Source organism: Vigna unguiculata, chromosome 10 (assembly GCF_004118075.2).
Source record: "Vigna unguiculata cultivar IT97K-499-35 chromosome 10, ASM411807v1, whole genome shotgun sequence".
Classification (NCBI taxonomy): domain Eukaryota; kingdom Viridiplantae; phylum Streptophyta; class Magnoliopsida; order Fabales; family Fabaceae; genus Vigna; species Vigna unguiculata.
Window position 1 is genome coordinate 18,137,431 of NC_040288.1, and position 15,351 is coordinate 18,152,781.

Consider the following 15,351-nt stretch of genomic DNA (forward strand, 5'->3'; position numbering starts at 1 on the left):
CTTGGGGAGCTCCAGTCTTGTTAGTGAAGAAGAAGGACGGAAGCTCGCGACTATGTGTGGATTATAGGCAGTTGAATAAGCTGACTATTAAAAACAAATATCCACTGCCAAGGATAGACGACTTACTGGACCAGTTGAAGGGCGCATGGGTGTTCTCTAAAATCGACTTAAGGTCGAAATACCACCAGATTCTAGTGTGGCCAGAGGATGTGCAAAAGACGACATTCAGGTCACGATACGGCCACTACGAATATGTGGTGATGCCATTTGGAGTGACGAATGCACCGACAGTATTCATGGATTACATGAATAGAATTTTCCGACTTTGGTTGGATAAGTTTGTTGTCGTCTTTATTGATGACATTCTTATCTACTCGAGGACGCAGGAAGAACATGCTGATCACCTAAGGGTTGTATTGAAGATACTCAGAGATCACCAGTTGTATGGGAAGCTGTCCAAGTGCGAATTTTGGCTAGAGGAGGTACAATTTCTTGGGCATGTCATTTCAGCTAAGGGAATTGCAGTAGACCCGGCTAAGATTGAGACGGTGCTTAAATGGGAAAGGCCTAAGACAGTGACGGAGGTGCGAAGTTTCTTGGGCCTAGCAGGTTACTACAGGAGGTTTGTGGGGAGGTTCTCAAAGAAGGTGAACCCATTGACACAGCTGATAAGAAAAGATCAGCCGTTTTCTTGGACCGAGTAGTGTGAAGAGTGCTTTGAGGAAATGAAGAAGTGTTTGACTATCGCTCCAGTGCTGGTGATTCCGGATACCAAGAAGATGTTTGAGGTGTACTATGATGCATCATATCAAGGTCTGGGGTGTGTATTGATGCAAGAAAATAGGGTCGTGGCATATGCTTCTCGTCAATTGAAGGTGCATGAGAAGAATTACCCAACTCGTGACTTGGAGCTAGCCACCATTGTGTTTGCTCTAAAGTCTTGGAGGCACTATCTATACGGCTCCCAATTCCGGGTATTCAGCGACCACAAAAGTTTGAAGTACTTGTTTGACCAGAAGGAGCTGAATATGAGGCAACATAGGTGGATGGAGTATTTGAAAGACTATGACTTTGAATTGCTCTACCATCCGGGCAAGGCAAATGTTGTAGCCGATGCTCTGAGTCGGAAGAAGATGCATGTATCTTGCATGATGATAAAGGAGTTAGAGTTGATTGAGAAACTCTGAGATATGAATCTGGGGATGCAGTTTGGGTCAGACTCGATACAGTGTAGCTTGCTAAGAGTTACTAATGAATTTTTGAATGAAATTCGTGTGGCTCAGGGACACGACTTGGAATTGCAGCAGTTTGTGGGGTGGTTAGGTACTGAAAAAAGGAAGGATTATCAGATGGGAGAGGATGACATTCTACGATTTAAAGGTAGAGTGTGTGTACTAGGAGGGCCTCATTTCAAGAGGCAGATACTGAAGGAGGGTCACCAAAGTCGTCTTAGCATACATCCAGGTATGACTAAGATGTATAAGGATTTGAAGGAGTCCTTTTGGTGGAATGGTATGAAGGCAGATGTAGCAGACTTTGTTGCTCAGTGCTTGGTATGTCAAAAGGCTAAAATTGAACACCAAAGGCCGGGCGGTACACTACAACCACTAGACATACCTCAATGGAAGTGGGATAGTATCTCTATGGATTTTGTGACACATCTTCCGAGGTCGACAAAGGGCCATGATTCAGTTTGGGTGATAGTAGACAGACTGACAAAATGTGCATATTTCCTGCCTATGAATCAGAAGTGGTCGATGGACAAGTTAGTTGAGTTGTATGTGCGAGAGGTGGTAAGACTGCATGGGGTACCAGAAAGCATAGTATCATATCGGGACCCTAGATTCACATCACGGTTTTGGAAATCATTGCAAGCGGCCTTGGGTACACAACTGAGGATGAGTTCAGCGTATCACCCTCAGACGGATGGACAGTCTGAGCGGACCATCCAATCTCTAGAGGACTTATTGAGGTCTTATGTGTTGGATCACATGGGAAACTAGAATGATGTGCTACCTTTGGTGGAGTTCACCTACAATAATAGTTACCATTCCAGTATTGGTATAGTGCCCTATGAAGCATTGTATGGAAGGAGGTGTGTAACCCCAATGTGCTGGTATCAGGATGGTGAAGCCTTTGTGCTTGGTCCTGAATTTCTACAACAGATGACCAGTAAGGTCAAGTCGATTCAAGACCGGATGAGAGCAACTCATAGTAGGCAAAAGTCCTATGTAGATACGAGGAGACGACCACTTGTGTTTGATAAAGGAGACCATGTATTTCTCCGGGTGACGCCATGATGAAGGATTATCTTGTTTCTTTTTAAAATTATTGAATATGGTGTGAGTTGATAAAGAAAGCTAAATGAAATCCCCACACATTAAGATAGCAAGCTATCTAGATGTGAAGGTTCCTTTCACAAAGCTAAAGAGAAGAATATGATGGATTGATTCAAAACAAAAAGGAAATGGAAGGCACATAAACCATAGAAAACCAAGAACAATTAAAGGAAGAAGAAAACATAAAATGGAAAGGAAAGAAATGGTAAAAATGTGAGAAGCACGCCACTACAAGGCTAGGCTAGAAGCCATGGCAACCTTGAAGATGAGTGGATGTGTGCCGCCACTTGCTATGCAAGTTAGGGCTTAAAAGTATTCACTCCCTAAGGAGGAAACTCTCACAAATGGTTGAGACACAAGAGTGTTTTTACTTCAAAATGTTCAACCCTTTTACATGTCTAGGAGCACCCCTTATATAGAAGAGTTTAGGGGTCTTTAAGAAAATAAAAGATACCTAAGGAGGATGTCTCTACAAAAACCTAACCCTAGCTTCTAGAAACTAGGTCAAATAAGGTTACAAAAATGAGAGACAAAAGAGCTAACTATGGTGTGTGCAAGGCTAATTTCGTTCTAGCACAAAAGGAGACAAAGAATGTGTCTCATATGTCTCCAAAAAGTGCCCAAAGTGTGCTAAAAACAAAGGAGACCAAAGGTACATAGGTACACTTGTTTTATGCCTTTTACTTTATGCTTTATGCCTTTACTTTACTCTCTCATCCACATCATTTATGCTCCCTAATCACCATGCGCCACCTAGCATTGCTTTCTTACTCCTAATTAACCTACAAAGTAAATAAGCATAGATTAGCATGTTGGCTTAAGTCAAGTCAACTATAGTCAACAAGTCAAACCTAGTCAAAGGTCAACAAGTCAACTAAAGTTAATTCAACTAAGTCAACTTAGGAATAAAAAATAACAAACACAAATGAAAGGGATGAAGGATTAGTGAACTTCCTTTCTAAGCATGCTTAGTCTTCTTAAGCATGTGCCTCCATCCTTGGTTAGGGTCAATCCTTCATCATCCTCCCCTTCTTGGAGAGAATTTGACCACAAATTATTTAAGCCTTTGTAAAGGGAGTTTGACTTGATTTGGGGGAGGTTTTGCGCCTCCCTTTTATGAGCTCTTGTTCCATCCTTTCTAAGGGTACTACCCCTAGCTTTGGTTAGGCCATCCCTCTTTTCTAGACCACTCTTCCTCTCATGCTTGTGCATTGGGTCTTCCTTTTGAGCCTTGGAAGAGAAGGAAGAATGGTGATGTCCATTTTGCTTTGGAAATCTTTTTTTGGAGGCAGGTAACACTTTGAAGGTAACTTGCTCTTTTTCTTTTTCATCTTTTCTCTTATCTTTCATTTTATTTTGGTCCTCATTTGCTTGATTGGGTGAGAGGTATGAGTGTGAACTTCTTGCCTTGGAAGGAGAAAGCATAGGTGTTAGCATGGCCATCATAAAAGAGTTCTATCAAATTGCCATGGCCTACCTAACAAAATATGAGTTTCTTCCATAGGCACAACATCACATAACATCTCATCTTTAAAATTTCCAATTGAAAAGTTAATGAGGACTTGTTGAGTTACTTTAATGTCTTCTTTCTTAAGCCATGATAGCTTGTAGGGCTTGGCATGAGGGATAGTTTTCAAGCCAAGCTTGTCCATAACCCTTGTGCTAGCCACATTTACACAACTTCCATTATCTATGAGGAGGGGACATAGTTTGTCTTTGATATGACACCTTGAATGAAAAAGGTTTTGTCTTTGAGAAGGGTCAAGTTCCTTGGAAACATGTCTTAGTTGGTGCCTTATCATTAACAATCCACCTTCAAGGGGTTTAATCCTTTCACTTGAAGAAGAAGTGTGAGAAGAAGTACTTTTGGGGGAAGGGGGAGAAGAATGTTCACTCTCTACTTCTTTTTTAAGGTTTAAGGCCATGGTTCTTTTGGTAGGACAATTTGAAGCTTTGTGCCCATATCCCAAACACTTAAAACATTTTATAGAACTTGTCCTTTTACCTTGAGAAGAATTAGGAGTTTCATTAGAAGGCCTAAACGAATTAGTCCTAGGAGGTGGGTCTTGGGAACTCTTGGGTGGTGATTTATCATGTTTTCTTTCTTTATCTTTCCAAGTACTAGAATAGTAGTTATTGTATGAACCACTCCTCTTGGCTTCTTTTTTCTTTTGCAATTGAGTTTCAACTTTGGTAGCCAAATGTAAAACTTTGTCAAGAGAGGAGTACTCATATAACTCTACTAAATCTTGTATATCTCTCCTTAAACTACTCACAAATCTAGCGACCTTTTCCTCTTCACTTTCAAATTGGAGTCCTACTTTTAGAAGCATGGACTCCATCAACTTGTAATATTCATCCACACACATGGACCCTTGTTGAAGCCTTTGGAGCTTTAAAAGAGTCTCCCTCCTATAGTAGGAAGGAACAAATCTAGCGCGCATCAAATTTTTAAGGTCCCTCCAAGAAGTCGCGAGTGACTCTTCGTTAATATTGTCCATACATAATTGATGCCACCAAGTTATGGCATAATCCTCAAACTCTAAGACTACCAAATCTACTTGCTTTTGATCACTAACTACATGAATGGTAAAAATTTGTTCCACTTTTTGTTCCCACTCAATGTAGATGTTTGGGTCATTTTCTCTTTTGAACTTAGGAATCTTTGGAGTTTGCTTCTCTTGTGATGCGTTGTGCCTAGAATGCCCTCTTTTCCTAGCCTCTCTTTCTTGCACCCTAGCTTCAAGCCTTTGAATGTGCTCTTGGATTCTTAGGTCACTTTGCTTCTTGTCCTTTCTCAATTGTTCAAAGGACTCCTTCCTAGACAACTCCAAATCCCGAAGCAATCTCATCAATGCATTGTTTTTGTTTGGAGTAGGTGCATTTGATGAACTTGCCGTGATTCCTACAACAAAACACTCAAAGCCAAGACAAAATAAATGAATTAGGGGTTAGACAACATGAAAACCGAGACCAATTCCAACCCAAAATGCAACCCAAGTGTTTAGATCACACTCCCAAAGTAACAAGGCAAGGCTAGCACTCAAAATCCACCAAAGGATTGAAGAAAACACTTTTAAAAACTTGTGCAAAACCTTTCAAATGCAAGATAAGTGATTCGGCCACAACACTATAGGAAAACAAGGAAATGAAAACAACTAAGACAAAACAAAGATTACCTAAAGACAAGCAAGCAAAGCTAAAAAACAAGAAAGTTTAACTTCTAAGGAAATTTTTGTTTTAAAGACAAAACTTGAACAAGACTAAAGCAATGAAAAACACTTTTAAAGACTCTATGGAAAGCATTTGAACAAGCCAAGATTATACCTCAAATTATGCATACACCATGAAAGATCATAACCAAGTCAAAACATGGAACTAATTTGCCAATATCACCCAAAATCCAAGTATAAAATTTGGTAGCATAACACCTAGTAAAAATGGCCAAATGGATTCACCAAGCATTGTAAAAGCTCTCGGCCAAACTGTTTTTGGTCTTTAAAACACTTTTTCTTTTCAAAACTAGGTACTTAAAATGATGAGAAGGATGTTTTAGGGTGTCTTGAACACTTAGTTCCTTAAAATTAGGTCAAAATCAATTTCAAGGAGCATACAACAAGACAAGGCATAGATCTCATGCAATAGTTCAAAAACTTAGAAACAAGAACAAGAAAACTCAAAGAAGCATATGTGACAAGAGACTCAAGCAAAAGTTAGACACATTTAAAGACTCAACATGACATACACAAAGACACAAACATGTAGCTATCATGCATTTAAACTCATGGATTTGAGGCTCAAAGACTAAGCATCAAAAGACATGTTATCCAACCACATTTAGGAGCAAAAGAGTCACAAAACCGAAGCCAAAATTGCTACAACATAACCTGAAAACGTTGTTTTTCGTATTCTCGACAACTCTGACCTTTGCTCACTCATTTGATCATAACTCTCTCCACACAACTCCAAATGCGTTAATTCTTTTTTTGTTGGAAACTAGACTAACAGGGATTTCTTTTGATATAAAGAACCTTACTTTTGGACCACTGAGCTAGCTGCAGTATATTTTTTCAAAAACGCACACGTTGCTGCCAGCACTGTTTTTATGTGGACCATTCAAAGATAGCTACACAAGACAAGGTTAGAACATGAAAACACCATATTCAAGGACAACCAAAGCTCTAGATACTAAATGATGAAGGATTATCTTGTTTCTTTTTAAGATTATTGAATATGGTGTGAGTTGATTAAGAAAGCTAAGTGAAATCCCCACTGGACATTAAGATAGCATGCTATCTAGATGTGAAGGTTCCTTTCACAAAGCTCAATAGAAGAAGATGATGGATTGCTTCAAAACAAAAAGGATATGGAAAGCACATAAACCATAGAAAACCAAGAACAATTAAAGGAAGAAGAAAACATAAAATGGAAAGGAAAGAAATGGTAAAAATGTGAGAAGCACGCCACTACAAGGCTAGGCTAGAATCCATGGTAAAAATGCCTTTTACTTTATGCTTTATGCCTTTGCTTTACTCTCTCATCCACATCATTTATGCTCCCCAATCACCATGCGCCACCTAGCATTGCTTTCTTACTCCTAATTAACCTACAAAGCAAATAAGCATAGATTAGCATGTTGGCTTAAGTCAAGTCAACTATAGTCAACAAGTCAAACCTAGTCAAAGGTCAACAAGTCAACTAAAGTTAATTCAACTAAGTCAACTTAGGAATCAAAAATAACAAACACAAATGAAAGGGATGAAGCATTAGTGAACTTCCTTTCTAAACATGCTTAGTCTTCTTAAGCATGTGCCTCAATCCTTGGTTAGGGTCAATCGTTCATCACGCCAACCATAGGTATCGGAAGGGTTCTTAAATCAAGGAAGTTGACTCCGAGGTTTATAGGGCCTTATCAGATTACACGGAGAATAGGAACTGCGACGTATGAAATCGCTTTACCACCTCACCTATCCACGTCTCACAGTTGAGGAAATACATTGCAAGTCCAGATCATGTTTTAGAGTCAGATGAGGTGCAAGTACGCGAGGATCTGACTATGCCAGTTGGGCCGGTGCGCATATTGGATACTCAGGTCAAGCAATTGAGAGGTAAGGAGTTGAAGACGGTGAAGGTTCTCTAGGACAAGGAAACCCAAGAGATGACTTGGGAGATGGAAGACCTCATGAGGAAGTCTTATCCTCACCTCTTTGCTGGTAAGTCCTATTTTCGAGGACGAAAACTTTTAAAGGTGGGAGAATTGTAAGACCCGTGAAAATTGATTAATTAAATATTTAATTAATTAATAAATGCGGGTAGAAAGCGCCTTTATGGCATAAATTATTGTTTAGTGTGATGTGGAAAAGTACTAGCTCAAGTGGTTGAGAGTACTTTGATTGTGTGAGAGGACTTGGGTTCGAGTCTTATGTATGCCAATTATGTGTTGTTGTTTTATTATTGATTTTAAGGATATTTATGAGTATGTGATTGGTATTGTAAACTTATGTTGATTTGTGTATATCACCAAATGGGAATTGGCATAGTGGTTGTGTTGTGGCATTGTAAGTGGAAGGTCATGGGTTCAAACCTTGGTGGGCAAAGAATAAGTTTTATTTTTGCTAACTAGTAGTTGTGGTATGAATGTGGAAAGGTAGAGAACCTAGCAGAATGGGGCAGCCCACAAAGCCCAAATTCAAGAAGCACAAATTTAGGAGAGTGAGTGGAGTTTTGAGTGTGCAAGGGCTGGACCAAGCGGGGGATTGCGAATCAAGGCTTCTACCTTTTCAATTTTTGATCACTAGTTCCAGGTTAGGGGAGCTGTCTATTTTGTATACAAATTATGGCTGTGTTCTGAGTTTGTTTTATTCTCATATGGTTTATATATGGTACGAATTGCATATTATAGACCTGTGATTGGGGATGGTGGAAATTGATAATGTGCATAAAGTTTTATTGTAATGGAATATGAATTGAATGAGGGTTTAGGTATGGAATCGGGTAAAAGGGAATCAATTTCAAGTTGGGTAATAGGAATAATAGTATTTCTGATGTTTGCTAGCAATTGGTTTATGTCGTGCAATGATTGAATGCTATTGGTATATTTTAGATGTGGTTTGACACTATTTTGACAGTGAGGGAACTCTGCAAGTCTCGCCCAAGCGAGGCTATCTCGTCTAGGCGAGAGTTGCAGAACCTCACATCTGGTTTGGGTCGCGCTGCTCGCTCAGGCGACCTTGGTTTGGGGTTGAGCGACTTAGTCTCGCTCCGGCAAGAGACAGCTCGCCTAAGCGAGGTCGCGAGGAAACTTGGGCACTTTGAGCGCGATATCTCGCCCAGGCGAGAAGTATTGGTGTTTTGAGCGACTTAGTCTCGCTCAGGCGAGAGACACTTGATGAAGGATTATCTTGTTCCTTTTTAAGATTATTGAATATGGTGTGAGTTGATTAAGAAAGCTAAGTGAAATCCCCACTAGACATTAAGATAGCATGCTATCTAGATGTGAAGGTTCCTTTCACAAAGCTCAATAGAAGAAGATGATGGATTGCTTCAAAACAAAAAGGATATGGAAAGCACATTGATGAGTTCAAATTTTTGCCCTCATTTAATATTTAAATTTGGGGATTTAATTGAATTTTCTGTGCTTAAAGATTGATTTAATTATGATTTGTGATTATTGGATTTATTGAGTAAGTTTGGTAAAGTGGCGTAAAAATTGATTTTAGTTGCATAAAATATTATTGGATATTCTGACGTTTGTTAATGCAACTGGAATTTATTTTTGGTCAATTAATAGTGTGATTTTGAAATATTCAAAGTTACAAAATAAGTCCAAAATCAAGAAATTCTGGAAAAAGAATAAATCAGGAGCTAAATGCACCCCCAGATTTTATTTACACACTCCTCCTGCAAGTGGACCACAAAAAACTTGTTCTGCACCCCTAGTTTTCACTAAGTTGCACCCCTCCTACCACTTAAACTCCACTCAACCAGATCATGCCATGTGGCAATCCCCACCTTTTAAAATTAGCCAACCATAAGCTGCCACGTGTCATAATCCTCCACTCACCAAATTGACCACTCAGATCTTGCCACGTCATCATCTCCTCCATCTCACACATGAAACCCTAACCCTAATTTCCCTTCCACCCTCCACGGCAGCCGCCGCCGCCATCTCCGTCAGCCACCTTCACGCACCATCGCAGCACCTCTTCCGGCCACCACGACGCACCATCAACACCGTGACAGCGCCACCATCTTCCTCCATTCGCGCAGCTTCCATCTTCACCGGCCACCGCAGTCGCATCTCTTCCTTCACGCAACAGCGCCGGCAACCACCAGCGCATCTCCATCTGCAGCAACAGCCAGAACACTCCATCATCCTTCACGCACCACCATTAACGCGAGACAGAACAGCAGCGAGGAACAGATCGGAACCGCGAACTCTTTGCCATCATTTCGCAACAGCAACAGCACCATACGAAGCCACCATTGAAGCTTCAATCAGGCACGTTCACGACGCACCAGCGAACGCATTGCATCGTCGTCCATCTTCGCACGAACCAGCAACCACCACTTCACCTTGCAAACACACCTGGACCAGATTTGCGCGAGAAACTTCACCATCTTCATTCACGCCTGCACCTGCGAAACGTCCGCAGCAGCAGCCATGGCAGCCATTGCCGTCACCCACAAGCCTCCATGAAACCCTAAACGCAGCAAACCCTAGTCTGGAGAGAGAAAGTGCACTTTGCGCCATGTGTCAGCATCTGATAGGGCAGTCAAATTGGTCAACTGGTCAAAGTCAGCAGTCAACTCTGGTCAAAACTGCGAATATGGCTAAATGAGAGGGGCAAAATTGGAAATTGGACAGGAATTAAGTTGCTAATTAATTAAATAAAAATAAAATATTTTAGCAACTGACAGATAAAGCCCAAAGTCCAGTGGAAGCCTATATAAAGAGACTTAAGGGGAACTTACAACTGACAACTTTAACACTTAGAACTCTCTGGTTTTGGCAGATACCGTCTCCACCACATCTCTCATTCTTTCTTTTATTTTCTTTCCTTCATTTCATCATGTATTCCATCAAAGCCATGGAGGGCTAAGCTTTTAGGGTTGATTCCACTGTAATTTCTTAAATGGATTCTGAGGTTAGATGAATTTATGTGTTTGTTATTTTGATTATTGTTGTGGTTTTTGTTTATCTATGTCCTTTGCTTCTTAATCGAATAGAAAATAATGATTTTAAATCTACATGCATGCTAATCATATGAGTTAAAAGGTTTTTAAATTAAATTGAGACTTTACTTTGATTTTGTTTAGAAACTTTCATTTGATTAAATAAGTTTTTGCCAATAATTGAGACTTTAATTTGATTAGAGGTAATTACTTTAACTAAAATTAGTCAAGACTTTACTTTGATTAATTAGGTTTTCTATTTGGTAAAGAAACAAAGGAATAGACATGATTAGGCATAGTAAAATTAATTGAGACTATACTTTGATTGAATTTACTATGGACAATCTAACAATTCTCACTTTTAATTGAGACTGTACTTTGATTAAAAGTGAGGATGCCAACAAATGAATTGAGTCTTTACACTGATTGATTTGTAAAACAACAACAATAATTAATTTAACAATAATCTCTAGATAACCAATGAAGAATCTTATTTAGAAAAAGCAGTGGAATTGACCTATTTACTATTATTGTGTTTACAATCTTCCGTGTCATTTTCTTTGCACATGAAAATCCCCCTATTTTTATAGTTGCTAGTTTTAATTGCATTTTTAAGAATCAAATATTTGAGATCAATTCCGTATTCGTTGTGAGACGACTCAGGGTTATCTTAACCCTAACTATTTTGTTCACTACTAACTGGCAATACTGAAGTTGCTAAAGTAGTGGTAATTTGATCGCCTAACGACAGCGATATCAAATTTGGCGCCGTTGCCGGGGAATACGGTTAGTATTTCTTTTATTTTGATTCTGTTTTTATTTATTTTATTTTATTTATTTATTTTATTATTTTTATTTTTATTTATTTTACGCATATACGTTTAATAGAGTTTGTTATTTTGTAGTCTTTAGCTTTCTTTTAATATATTCCAAGCAAAGTTCTATTTTTGTTTTGATTAAGAATTTCTTTTAAGAAATTTTTTGAGACTAGTTTGGAAACTCTGTCTAGGAAAGACTTGGTATTTAAGTTGTCCACTGTGACACACCTCTCTTTCCTGGGAGTAGACCCAACGACATCTTAACTCATTTCTTTCTTGAAATCTTTCTCCAAAACAAGAATAGGAAGAAAAAAAAACACACAGGGAAACACTTTCACTTTCAGGTGGACTGCATAGTGCATGACTCGGGCCAATCCGGGTCAATTTTATCAACTTGATTCAGAACTTGAAAGGAACTTGCGTAAATCACGTAGGAGACTTGAACTTAGGTGTTCTACTGAAGGAGCACCATCATCATCTGAACCTACCACTGAAAGTGTACCACTAGAATCACCTCTGATGATTAACATATCTTCTGATCCATCACCTGAACCAGAAATTCAAGAAGATAGAATGGAAGAAAGAACAATAAGAGAGTTGGCTTCACCGGATGCAGTAATTACACAAAACATGTGCATCCAATATCCAGATGGAGAATGTGAGCTTAAGTCTGGGTTAATCCATCTTTCACCCAAATTCCATGGATTAGCAGGAGAAGACCCGTACCATCATTTGAAGGAATTTCATGTTGTTTGTTCATCCATGAGACCTACAACAGTGACAGAGGAACATATCAAGCTTAAGGCTTTTCCATTCTCATTGCAAGATGCCGCTAAGAATTGGTTATACTGCCTTCCGCCAGGATCCATCAATACCTGGGAGACTCTGAAAAGATTATTTCTGGAAAAGTTTGTTCCAGCATCTAGAGTTGCTGCTATTCGCAAAGATATTTATGGGATAAGGCAACAAGAAAGAGAAAGTCTTCACGAGTATTGGGAAAGATTCAAAAAGTTATGTGCTTCCTGTCCTCATCACCAAATAAACGAGCATCTCCTTATTCAATACTTTTATGAGGGATTGAGTATCATGGATAGACAAATGATAGATGCTGCAAGTGGAGGGTCATTGGTGGACAAAACGCCAACAAATGCAAGACAATTGATTGAAACTATGGCGTCGAACCATCAACAATTTTCCACAAGGAGTAATTCTATAACTCTATTGAAGGGAACCCATGGAGTAGAAGCTTCATATGTTGCAGATCACAAGAAATTAGAAGGGAAGTTGGATGACTTAGCAGCCATGGTAAGGACCTTGACAAACTTACAGAAAAAGCCTATCCCTTCTACTTTATGTGGAATTTGTGCTTCTACTAATCATCCTACATAGGCTTGTTCTATGTTAAAAGAGACAGGGACGTTAGACAATGAACAACCTCAGGCATATGCTGCAAACATCTATGGCAATAATAGACCACCTCGGCAGCAATACAACCATGATCTGTCCTCCAATAAGTACAACCCAGATTGGAAGGAATATCCCAGCCAGAAATGGGGAAATCAACAGCCTCAACACCAACAAGTCTATGTTCCACCTCAACAGAGGTAACAAACACAACCAGCGGCAACCTCTAGTGATTCAAACATGGAGGCAATGATGAAAATGATGGCTGACATGATGAAGGGACAAATCAATGAGTTGAAACAGACGATGGAAGCAACCAATCAAAACTTGCAGAACCAGATTGGACAAATGGCAAATGAGTTAAATCAGATGAAGTCTCAACAAGGCTCGAGCAATTTGCCTGCACAAACTGTAATCAACCCACGAAATGTAAGTGCTATTACTTTAAGATCGGGTAAGCAAATACAAGGTCTTGGGGATGCCCAAGAAGATGAAGATAAGGACAATGAAGTTGTACCTAATGATGAAAGAGGAAGATCAGATGAAGCAACACAAGCAACATCTGAGATGCCTGCACCCAGTGATAACTCCAGGTTGGTATCCCCTAATACTTCCTCTGAAAATCCTTCTCCTTATTCTCCTCCTCCTCCCTATCCAAACCGTTTGAAACCAAAAACTAAAAAGATGGAGGAGTTAGACAAAGAAATCCTGAATACTTTCAAGAAAGTGGAGATAAACATTCCTTTGTTGGATGCTGTGAGACAAATTCCTAAATACGCCAAGTTTCTCAAAGAATTATGTACACATAAAAGGCGTATTATGGACAAAGAGGTAGTGAACATGGGAAGAAACGTCTCTAGCTTAATTAAGAAGCCTACAGTCAGAATGCCGCAAAAGTGTAAGGATCCAGGTATGTTTTCTGTTCCCTGCATTATAGGAAGTACTAAGTTTGATAATGCTATGTTAGATTTAGGAGCTTCCATTAATGTAATGCCTTTATCTGTTTTTACTTCACTTCATCTTGGACCTCTTAAGTCTACTGGTGTGGTCATTCAATTGGCCAACCGTAGCACAGTTAACCCTGCAGGTGTGCTAGAAGATGTGCTTGTCCGTGTGGACAAGTTAATTTTTCCTGCAGATTTCTACATCTTGGATATGAAGGATGATGAAGGAATGAGTTCAACCACAATCATCTTGGGAAGACCATTCATGATGACAGCACGTACCAAGATAGACGTGCATGCATGATCCTTGACTATGGAGATAGGAGATGAGAAGGTGCAGTTCAACGTGCTAGAAGCCATGAAGCACCCAATTGAAGACCATTCTTTGTTTTGTATTGATTTATTGAGTAATGTAGTAAACAATTATGCTTTTGGACTTTTGGACGCTTTATCTGGTTTTTCTTCTTCTTTGGATATTTCTTTTTCGAATGTTTTGGGCTCAATTTTAGACGAAAGAGAAAATTGTAAAACAGGTGATGTTGAGGACGTGGTGTCACTATTTGATACCTCTGTGGCGTCCAAGTGTGATGCTGAGGTAGCTGAAATTACCTTAGGCAGTAAAATGTTGCCATCTGTGGAACAGCCACCCACTTTGGAGTTGAAACCTTTACCATCTCATTTGAAATATGTTTATCTTGAGAGGGATGGAAAACTCCCTGTTATTATATCTGCCTTGCTTACTGACGAGCAGGAACAAAAGCTATTGCAGGTTATCAAAGATCACAAGCGAGCAATAGGCTGGACTTTGGCAGATATTCCTGGTATTAGTCCTTCTTTCTGCATGCACAGAATACTCTTGGAGGAGGATGCTAAGCCAGTGAGGCAACCTCAGAGGAGACTGAATCCTCAACTGATGGAGGTTGTGAAGAAGGAAGTCACCAAGTTGCTACAAGCAGGTATTATATATCCCATTTCTGACAGCACTTGGGTGAGTCCTGTACATGTGGTCCCCAAGAAATCTGGGATCACCGTGGTCAAGAATGAGAAGAACGAGTTGATTCATACTCGTATTCAGAATAGCTGGAGGGTCTGTATTGATTATAGAAGACTAAACCAGGCAACTAGGAAGGACCACTTTCCTTTACCATTCATGGACCAGATGTTAGACCGATTGGCAGGTAAGTCTCATTACTGTTTTCTTGATGGATTCTCTAGGTATTTTCAGATTTGTATTGCCCCAGAGGATCAACATAAGACTACTTTTACTTGTCCATTCGATACATATGCTTATAGGAAAATGCCATTTGGCCTTTGCAATGCTCCTGGAACATTTCAGCGATGTATGATGAGTATTTTTACAGATTTATTGGAGCATTGTATTGAGGTTTTTATGGATTATTTTAGTGTATATGGTTCATCTTTTGATCACTGCTTGTCTAATCTTGCTAGAGTCTTGGAGAGATGTGAAGAAACTAACCTGGTTCTAAATTTTGAAAAATGTCATTTTATGGTGGAACAAGGTATAGTTTTAGGTCACGTTGTTTCCAAGAATGGTATATTTGTAGATCCTGCTAAAATTGATATTATTTCACAATTGCCTTACCCCTCTTCTGTGAAAGAGGTTCGATCTTTTCTTGGACATGCAGGATTTTACAGGAGGTTTATCAAGGA

The 15,351-nt window shown here is 39.5% G+C and overlaps 1 protein-coding gene across 1 annotated transcript; it reads left to right on the top strand.

The window, feature by feature from the left end:
* Positions 1 to 260: 260 nt before the first annotated feature.
* LOC114165330 (uncharacterized mitochondrial protein AtMg00860-like) lies at positions 261 to 704 on the top strand. The gene has a single exon (XM_028049977.1). The coding sequence runs from the start codon at positions 261 to 263 to the stop codon at positions 702 to 704; it is 444 nt and encodes a 147-aa protein (XP_027905778.1).
* The last annotated feature ends 14,647 nt before the right edge of the window (positions 705 to 15,351 follow it).

Coding starts and splice junctions, on each gene's coding strand:
- LOC114165330 (XM_028049977.1), top strand. CDS start 261: ATGCCATTTGGAGTGACGAATGCACCGACAGTATTCATGGATTACATG.